The sequence below is a fragment of the Drosophila persimilis genome, unplaced genomic scaffold (genome assembly GCF_003286085.1).
Source record: "Drosophila persimilis strain 14011-0111.01,24,50 unplaced genomic scaffold, DperRS2 tig00000520-arrow-pilon, whole genome shotgun sequence".
NCBI lineage: Eukaryota > Metazoa > Arthropoda > Insecta > Diptera > Drosophilidae > Drosophila > Drosophila persimilis.
The window spans coordinates 1,346,854-1,357,080 of record NW_020825317.1 but is presented as its reverse complement, the minus strand read 5'-3'; the positions used below and the strand labels follow the sequence as shown (position 1 = coordinate 1,357,080).

General features: G+C 37.1%; 1 protein-coding gene across 1 annotated transcript; it reads left to right on the top strand.

Annotated features, from left to right (window-relative positions):
• Positions 1–2,064: 2,064 nt before the first annotated feature.
• On the top strand, positions 2,065–3,372 carry LOC6602846 (protein Exd1 homolog). Its single transcript, XM_002027839.2, has 3 exons — positions 2,065–2,125; positions 2,222–2,776; positions 2,837–3,372. Exons 2-3 carry the CDS (start codon positions 2,228–2,230, stop codon positions 3,140–3,142), a joined length of 855 nt encoding a protein of 284 aa, XP_002027875.1. The 5' UTR covers positions 2,065–2,125; positions 2,222–2,227; the 3' UTR covers positions 3,143–3,372.
• Positions 3,373–10,227: the final 6,855 nt, after the last annotated feature.

Genomic DNA, 10,227 nt, shown 5'->3' with positions numbered 1-10,227 from the left:
CCATTGCCACGGCGGCCAAGACGGATCATTTCTAGTAGAAATTTTTACAACCCGACGATCACTGGCTTATTCAGATATACCCGCGACTTTTGATTATGTGTCTTATCGATTCACAGGGTTGTTGAAAAAAACTATCGATATTTTTGTGCGATAAGCGGGACCTCATACCATCGAATGTTCCAACAGATTATTCTGAGACAGCTCCCAGTGATATTCGGCTCTGGGAGTTCTCAGTTCAGCTCTGTTCGCCCCGAGCCGCGTCTGGTGGAACTCAGCAATGCATTTGAATTTAAGCGTGGCAACCGGTTCTCACACATTTTAGCCATAAGCTTGGTACTCAAAACAGCAAAATTTTCCATCAGCTCAGCAGTTTAGCTGAATAGAGAAATATTTGATACATTTAACATTTTTACATATACGTTTCCATAAGAATATTATACATGATTCGATCGGTGGAAAATTTTGCTGATCTAAGTATGTTCTAGTTTTTACGTCGCACCTTGAATACCTTAATAAACAATTTTTCTAATGTGACCTCTGTCGCATGGGACATCTTGCACAGGACTAAAACGTCTTGGGTTAATAAAAGCTAACAAATATACCATTAACCAATATTGAGTAAATTCTGGAATTTTTTTAGTTAGTTCAATATGTTAAATAGATTTTGAGAAGAAACTTTCATCAAAAATCATCTAGAAGAAAATAGTAACCGAAAACTTGACCATAAAAATACCGAACAAGTGAACTTGTGCTTATTGTAATAGGTTTTTAGATCAAAGCTAACGAAATTTTATTTCAATTGGTTAAATTAATTAATTTTCAATCAATTTAGAAAATAACATCAGAACAAAGGTACATGCAAATTTTTTTATTTTAGCTTTTAGATATTTGGTCTGTGGAAACCTTAGCATGGAAATGGAAATACCCATACACAAAATAACAGTTCTTCTGATATTGTGTGGCAAGCTTTACATTTATGTACACATAATAAGTGTGATACATACATTTATACCTTGAGCAATACACACAATGAAAAAATGAATACAATCCTAAATATATCACAAATTCTGTGTGTTACACAGTCATTCAAATGCGCTGCTGACTGGCTGGCTCATGGCTGAACGCTGGGAGTGTACGCAGCAAATTCGTTTGCGACATGATCGGGTTGTAAACTGGGACAATTATATACTGCATGGTTAGTGGTTCCATAAAATACCGATTACTACGAGAAAAGCAGCCGATGGTATTTTTTGGTATCCTGCTAGGCTTGAGCGGAATATATAAATGTAATACACCTAATTCTGTTTTTACACGGTTTGAAAATCAAACATTCTAAATTTTGTTCACGATTTTATTTCATTCAACACGGTTCAAAATAATCCAACACAAATAGATAAAAACACAAACAGCTAGAAACCACACGAAAACAAGAAAGAGCATAAAGCGAATATGTACATGCATATTTGATTCTCTTTAGTTTTTTTTCGTATACATATATACATGCAAGCAAATTTACTGGTCAGAGAAATTGACCGCTGTGTGGAAATTTAATAGGATTTATTAATTATTCTATTAATTATTATATTAACACATTTATTTTCAATAGAAATGTGTTAGTATTTTGTGAACTGTATTATTTATGCGCAAATTTAATAGGTTTTAGAGACAAGGAACCAATCAACTATTTTTGCATACGATCAACGTCTATTTTTACGCGGTTTTTTCAGGAACCAATCTACCGTGTTAAAACAGAATTAGGTGTACATATACATACACATGTACATAATAGTGCAAAGTAAGGCTATTTATCTGATTTTTACATGAATTCTACACCTACCAAGGCGGCTCCATCTGTTGGTGGTCCATGCAGAATACCGACTCGATATATCGATTAAACGGTGACTGAATTTCCTAATGCGTTTGACTCTGCGGTTAGTTCTGTGTGCGGTTTCTTTTGGCCTTCAAAGTTCGGTCACTCTTCCCGCCATATGTACTTCTTTGTACACAAAGTGTTTCATCTTTGGCTATAAAGACATTATCATATAACTATAAAGGACTAATTCGTAACCAAAACTAATAGATGTCATAGACAAACTTATTTTTTCAACTATAATATCAATCTTTGGTAAGCATGGAAAAATAATTTTTCTTACACTTCAGAATATGGAAATTCACGCTTTTGACTTCAAACACTCCATACAACTTTCCTTATTATTCCTAGAAAAAAATGGCGGATAGCGATGATGATAGTGTAGCGTCCTTTAAGACGGCTGAGGAGATCAGCCCGTCGCGTGAGAAAACAATTTTTCCTCTAATGAGCCACGAGTTGAGCTCTCTGGAAAGGAAGCTTAATCGAATCGTATACATACAGCAGGCAGACGCGGCTTATCACAAAGCACTTAACGATATGCGAGATCAGTTGAGCATATCAGTGATTGCGGAGCCTAGTTTATATGGACGCCACAGACCCGTAGCGGTGCTAGTGGTGGCCACGGCCAATCAGACATATGTGTTCGATATCCAGGCACTGGGCGCCTTTTTTCCCGAGTTGAAAAAGCTGCTGGAGGCTAAATATCCGAGAAAAGTGGTGCACTATAGTCATCGTATTTCCGATCAGCTGTTCTATAAGCACCAAATTAAACTGACTGGATTCAGCGACACATTTGTGGCTCTGTGCGTAGCCCGGCAAGATAAAAGTGCCTGCTCATTGCCAGAAGCGATTTCGTCAGTGCTTAATATTCCTCTAAGGGAACTGCTCTGCGACGAGGTCACCGGGGTAAGTGCCATACCAAAAGGGAAATTCGTTATCCGTTAATTATCCGATTCCTCACTGCAGGTAAGTGAGTCTCGCCAACTTTTCACAGCACGCCCATTGAGCGGGGACCAGTTTCGTTTTCTGGGCAGGATGGCCATACTGCAGCACCAAATGCACGACCGGCTGACCTTTGGCCACATTTGTGCAGGGATGCAACGCATGTCTGCTACATTTAGTCAAAGCTTCTGCCGTTTCCGAAATGGGTACGATGTGGCACCTTATATGGGTCCCAAAAGCCGATTTGGCTTCCAATACATCGATACGTACTACAAGTCAGCCGTAGGCTCTCTGCCGGTGGACTATGAAATTGATCATGCAGAAAAATAAGCAATTAATCAAATTTTCCTTGAAGAAATAGAATCCCTGAACTGAAAAAGAGAAAGAAGAGACCTGAATTTCAGCATTAAGAAATACATCCATGAAATACATATAAAATAGTTATCATACCTTCCGAACATAGATCTAATTTGATTTATTGATCTAATTTGACCGTTGAATGAAATCATTAATACAATACAACTGCCGTAGGCAATACAAATTATCATTAGTTTCACACAATTTCTTTTGTTTCCTTAACAGTTGTATTATTATAGTATATTAAAATATTATTAATAATAAATAAAACAAGGCATCCACAATGATCAGGCCATCGTCAAAACGGGAATCAGGAAGACTTTTGAAGGCGATTTCAGAGAAGTTTGATACTGAGGAATACATTGATGATGATTCGACTGGAAAATTTGAATGACATGTACTCATGGAACTTTAGAACCAAGATAACAAATAGTTACTGGAAGTTATTCGGCTACTTCTAAGAGAAGCGGAAAACGACTTGAACATGTGAATACCCCTGATGAAAGATGACTGACATACAATTTCTCTGAATATAAGTATAACATGTAACTTCTTAAGTATGCTACTGCCCGTGTTCCATTACACTTCATAAAGTCAGTAGGTAGAAAGGGGATAAACGCAGTGCAAAAATAAATTCAAGTATAGAAATTAAATCGAGCCTTTTGCTAACAGAGCTCTGTTACCTCTACAGAGGTACCAAAAGACAGAGAGAGAGAGAGAACATACGGCTGTAATCTGCTCCATACAGTATATACGAGGGTGGTCTGATAGGTACATAGCCTCACCGTTCTTCATCATTCTTTTAGACGGCTACTGTTAAAATTTCATCCAAATCAAACTCATGATATTTTTTTTTTTTTCACCACGTGTGGAAGCGGGCTTGTCTGCTGATTTTATAAAAATGGAAAAATAGCAATATCGGTCGGTGTTTCGATTCTTATTTTTGGAACGGAAATCGCGCAGCGAAATCAAAGAGCGCTGGGATGCTTTGTACGGTGACTCGTCTCCTTCGATGGCGACCGTCAAAAATTAGTTTAGCGAGTTTAGCGATGAGCCTCGTCCAGGGGCCCCGAAAATGGCTACCTCGGAGGAAAACGTAACAAAAATCCACGATCTCGTATTGGCAGATCGCCGATCTCAAGGCATCTCAAAAGAACGCGGGGGTCATATCCTGCATGAAATTTTGGACGTGAGAAAGCTGGGCAAAACGATCAGAGCGTTCTACTGTACCGAATAATATAATATAAATATAATATAAAAATATTATATAAAATATAATATAAAGCTCTAGCTTTTATAGTCTTTGAGCACTAGGAGCTGATGGGGACGGTCAGACGGACAGACGGACGGACGGACAGACGGACAGACAGACATGGCTCAATCGACTCGGCTATTGATGCTGATCAAGAATATATATACTTTATGGGGTCGGAAACGATTCCTTCTGGACGTTACACACATCCACTTTTACCACAAATCTAATATACCCCAATACTCATTTTGAGTATCGGGTATAAAAACAATTTCTGGACTATAGCGGTGGAGGGTGGTGGGTGGTCCTTGGGGGTGGTGTGTTGCAAGAACAAGTACAAGTATACAAGTATATGTACAAAATTTAAAAGCTCTAGCTTTAATTTCGAGCTCTGTGTTAAACAAATCTGAGGTGCTGGCTATATCATGCTGGGGAAGGGGGGTGATGGTGGTCGAATCTAAAAAAAAAAACCGAAAGTTTATAAAAATATTCAAAATAATTGTGCAAAGTTTCAAGGCTCTAGCTTTAAAACTAGACTTTATGCCAAAAAAAAACGACGTCTGGACCATAGTGCTCTGGCTCAGTGTCATTTTTATTTTCCTTGGAATAACGTTTGTTTTTTTTTTACATTTAATAGCAATGCGGTATTTAACGGTAAAATGGCATTTTCGAAGGTACCGAACGATGTTTAACGGTCAAATGCGGTTTTAGGCGGTTTTCCATAGAGTTTTACAAGCAATACCTTAAACGACGCCAAATAAATGTACCTATACAAAATAGGAAAGCACAAGAACCATTTTTTTGTTCTTTCAACTTTGTTTTCCTTAGATTTTAAAGGCAAAGTTTTGAATAGACGACTCATACTGAGCGGGTCCGTTCAAGACTGGCATACACCAGGATTAACGAAAAGTTTCCTATCTGCTGGTAGAGTCAAGGCGCGTTATCACAGGCAACAAAGCCCAAAGAAATAAGGACGCCATTGAGTTTAGAATTCCATTCCCTTTCTGACTGCTTCAATCCACATATTTCCTTTCTCAGCAGCAAAGCCTTAGCTGGATGAGCTCCATCAATGTAAACCTGCGGTTTTTTCATGTTCACTGTATTTCTCAGGTCACTGTACAGGTATGTCGTGCATATGTACATCCAGCGGCGTGTCGAGAAAAGTTTGCACCTAGGGAAAAATATATTTGTTCCATAATTAAAGAATCTGTTAGAAAAAACTCGTTCGACAAAAAATTGAGACTGTTAAGTCTCTTCTATCCCATTGAAGATCTTAAGTAATTCCTAACTAACTTTAGATTGCTAAATGAACGCTCTGCTGATGCAACAGGAATGGTTAAAAATATACTTTAAGCAATTTAGATATTTTTGTAATTGAATGAATGTATTAAAGAATTTCAAAATGATCAATTTTTTCAAAGTTTTTTGTTTTTACTTTACTTGACACTTTTCCTGGACTTGGTTCAGTAGCATTTTCTCGCTAAATTCATTGCATGCTTTTCAAGTTCATTGTCAGATTTGGATATTATGTTAAAGCCTGTTGAAAAATCAAAATCATGTGGGTTTCTTTATTTATTTGATAGCTAATAGCTAATTGTTACTTAATGTTTGGTAAATTTGGGATAAATATGTCTTTTTTCTTTTACGTTCCCGTCGTGGGTTTTTCGTCTTTCGTTCACCGTTGTCGTTTTATTTATGGGCTGGCCTCTTCGCAAAGTTTTAGCCTATTTAAGGCTAGATCTAGCTTTTTTGATTCTTATGGCCTTAAATCTAGCCTTTTATTAATTTTACTTGTCCCTTGTACTTAGTCCCTTGGGAAAGTACAGATGACGCTTTAAAGTTTTGGTCAGAAGTACTGACTTATAAAGATGCTGGCAAAAACAAACCTTTTGATGAAATCGCTTTATTACCCATTGTAATTTTAAGTCCACCGTGGTCAAATGCTGTGATTGAACGGGTATTCAGTCTAATGAATATCGTTAAGACCAAACTTGGGATTCGAGTAATAGCGAATGAGATGAAATAAAGATAATAAAAATAATTATAATATCTATATATCTATGTATGTGCTGTTTTATTTGTAGCCTATTTTTATACCCGATACTCAAAATGAGTATTGGGGTATGTTAGATTTGTGGTGAAAATGGATGTGTGTAACGTCCAGAAGGAATCGTTTCCGACCCCATAAAGTATATACATATATTCTTGATCAGCATCAATAGCCGAGTCGATTGAGCCCTGTCTGTCTGTCCGTCCACTTCAGCGCCTAATGCTCAAAGACTATAAGAGCTAGAGCAACGATGTTCTGGATCCAGACTTCTGTGATATGTCACTGCTACAAAAATAGCAAGGGTTTTCGTCCTTTGTGGGGGCGGAAGGGGGAAATTTTGAGATATACGTTTTATAGTGAGATCTAACAGGAGTGCGGATACTAAATTTGGTTACTCTAGCGTTAATAGTCTCTGAGATTTGTGGATACCCCCAGATTTTCGTCCTTTGCGGGGGCGGAAGGGGGTGTGGCGAAATTTTAAAACAAACTCGTCAAGGTCCAATATCTTAGTAGTTTGGATCAATAATTTGGTTGCTCTAGCTCTTATAGTCTCTGAGATCTAGGCGCTAATGTTTTACTCATTTTGAGTATCGGGTATAAAAAGTGAGCTCATATGTAGATCTCAGAGACTATAAGAGCTAGAGCAAACAAATTTGGTATCCACACTGCTGTGTACTTCAAAATTTCGACCCACCCACCACCCGACCGACCTATCATTATTATAACCAAAAGGAACAAATCGACGAAAAGTTCTGATTGATTTTTCGTCTCTCCCGCAGACACTTTTTGTCGCTCAATGTACGCGCCGTCTGCCGGGGGAGAGCCATTCTGACTACATATGTATCGGGTATAAACATAACATATGTACATACATACATAGCTCGCAAAGAACTGTTGACTGTTTTTTCCTTACGGTCTCCTCGCGAGAATAACCGAACAAAAAGCATGCACGCACAAAGAGAGATACGAATGACGCTCGCACAGAGAGACTCACTAAAAGACCGATTGGCTGAAAAAGTCCACGCAAACGGTCTTTTCAATAAGTTGTCTTTTTGTATGCACAGTGGTACCTTGTGTCACATATTTTGATTAATTTTCCTTTCTTACGGATACGAAACTCATAAAGTTCCTTGATGTGTTTGGGTTCATACCAAGGGCATTGTTAAGACCTTAAAAGAAAAGTCTAGACATTTGCGAGTTGAGTTGTAAATTCAAACTAAATTGTATTCTTAAAATCAGAGCTTTATATGTGATTTGACAATGAGGTGGGAGGTACAATTTGGTAGTCTATAATTATCGTTAGACCTACGCAGAGGATACACTTTACTGAGGGTGTCTATTTGAGTACATGCTTACATTAGTTTTATTTTAGGACCGCATTTGTTAAGTGTTTTCTCCACTTGTGTTTTGTTGTCGTATTAATGGGTTACAGATCTCTGCTTACACCAGTGCAGTCATAACTTGTCTACTTTATGTGATTTCTTTAGAGTTCGGTGTTGTTACATGAGTGAATGGGTACAATAATCTATTTATGTTTAAACATTCTGCAAGGGGCCGAAGGTGGCATTGTTTTGTATTTTGATTCTTGTGAACCTTTTTGTGTACATTTTCTTTATAGCTATAATTACAAGTACAGATAATCATTTACAGTCAATTACAGTGGGTACGGAAGTGCTATCGTTTGCAGTCTTCGTGCTACTTTAATTCTTCTTATGGCATAGATTATTAATATTATCATTATTATGATTCCGATAATCAAGGCCGCATGTCCAGATACATGATGGAACTTAAGTCCTTTTAAGTCATGATGACCTTCTTTTAACAATTTTATTTCGTTTCTTAACTTATCCATTTCTTCTGTATGGTTAATTAATGGTTAATGGATTCCAAACAATTTTTGGTATTTTACTTATATTACTTATATAAAGGGATGAAATTGGCTCGTAGCTTTCTGTTTGAATACTGTGATGAGGTACTAGTATTTTATCATCGGTTCGCACAGTACAACCATGTATTATTGTTTTTTAACAAGGAATTTTTTCCTTGTTGCGGAAGATCAATTAGTTCTTGATTTGAGTTACTACGTTGAATCCTAGCATTAGTGTTTACTGGAACTTTGAAGATCCAACTACCCTGTCTTTCTAATTCGACCCAAAATGACCTTGTCTCTGCTATCTTCCTATAAACGCAATTTGAATTACCCTTTGGTTTGAAAGGAGCTATCTCACCAGCATTATCATTGGCATTGCTCCAAGGCCAATTACCTTCGCATACTCTTCTATTCGTTTGCCATTTTTGGCATTTGTTCAAGGTAGCTTCAGTCATCGAATGATAGGAATCAATTTCGAAATTATTTACTAAATACCTGGAGCTCAAATCTACCTTGACTAATTCTTGTTCATGCTCAACTGGCATTGGAATTATCCTAAACAAATGGGATGCGTGTCTACCAAACAGGGGAATCTTCACGTTCAGAATTAATTTGTTATCAACAAAAATTCCTTTCGCTGTTAATAGGCTGCAAATTTCCTTCAATTCTGTTCCTGTTCTTTTTCCTGGAAGCACCAATGTTTCTAATAAGTTATCTTTTATTTTTGCCATTTCTCCCTTTAATTGTATAGGTTTTAAAATATTTGGATTTAGTCTACCATGATTAATATCTATCAGTAGATTAATAACTGCTGATTGAATTTTATCGCACTCTTCAATCAAGGAGCTTAGTTGCTTTGTATAGATGCTTTTATAGATTCTTTGTACACATAGAAACTTTCCTTTAATGCTTCCGTTATGTTTTCTACTCTAGCGCTCATACTTCTAAAGTTCAAATTTATTTCCTCGGTAGTTCTTTTGAGAATATTTACCGTTTTTCATATTTCCTTCCAACGTTTCCCTATCTTCGGCGTCCATTATCCCAAATAGTATGGGATAAAGTGAGCCCATAAACTCAAATGGTGCTCGCTTCTTTCTTTTATTATCCTGAGTCATGAAAAGTTTATTATTTCCTCCAGGTCTGCAATTTGGCTTTCCGTTTTATCTAAGACATTATTGCATTGATCTTCAAAAGTATAAAGTTGATCACACACAACTCTCATTTTCCCAATCAATTCTTTCCCGTTTTTTATCATTTGGAAATACGGGTCCATGCTATAATAAAAAATTAAATCCCAGGATGAGGCGACAATTTCAATGTCCCCCATCGGGTCCAAATATATCGAAGTGGAACTGTTCATTTTTTCAATTGACCACTTCGCCGTTCCTCTAGCAGCAATGTTTGCATTTGACACTTGGCAACATAACACAAGCATTAACAATGCTTAATACAATCTGTCCTGTTTTAATATTATGCATTCCTATTTTCCATTTATTTCTTTGTTGCAGTGTGTGCAAATAATCTTCTTTCCATTTAATCCAAAATTCTCTTTTCATTTTCTGAATTAATCTCCATCTATCCAGATTCCCGATTTTTTCCTCTGAAATTGTTTCCATCGGGCCAAATATTGGCCTTTCAATTATAAAATGACCTGGTGTTAATACATCCAGATCGTCAATATCATTTGTAGCTGTATACAAAGGGCGTGAATTTAGTACCGCTTCAATTTGACATAATAGAGTTGCCATTTCCTCATAGGTTAAATTATTGTCCCCAATTACCCTTTTTAAGTGATATTTCACTGATTTTACCCCAGCTTCCCAAATACCTCCGAAGTGAGGTCCTGCCGGGGGAATAAAATGCCACTCGATCTTTCTAATATTGGC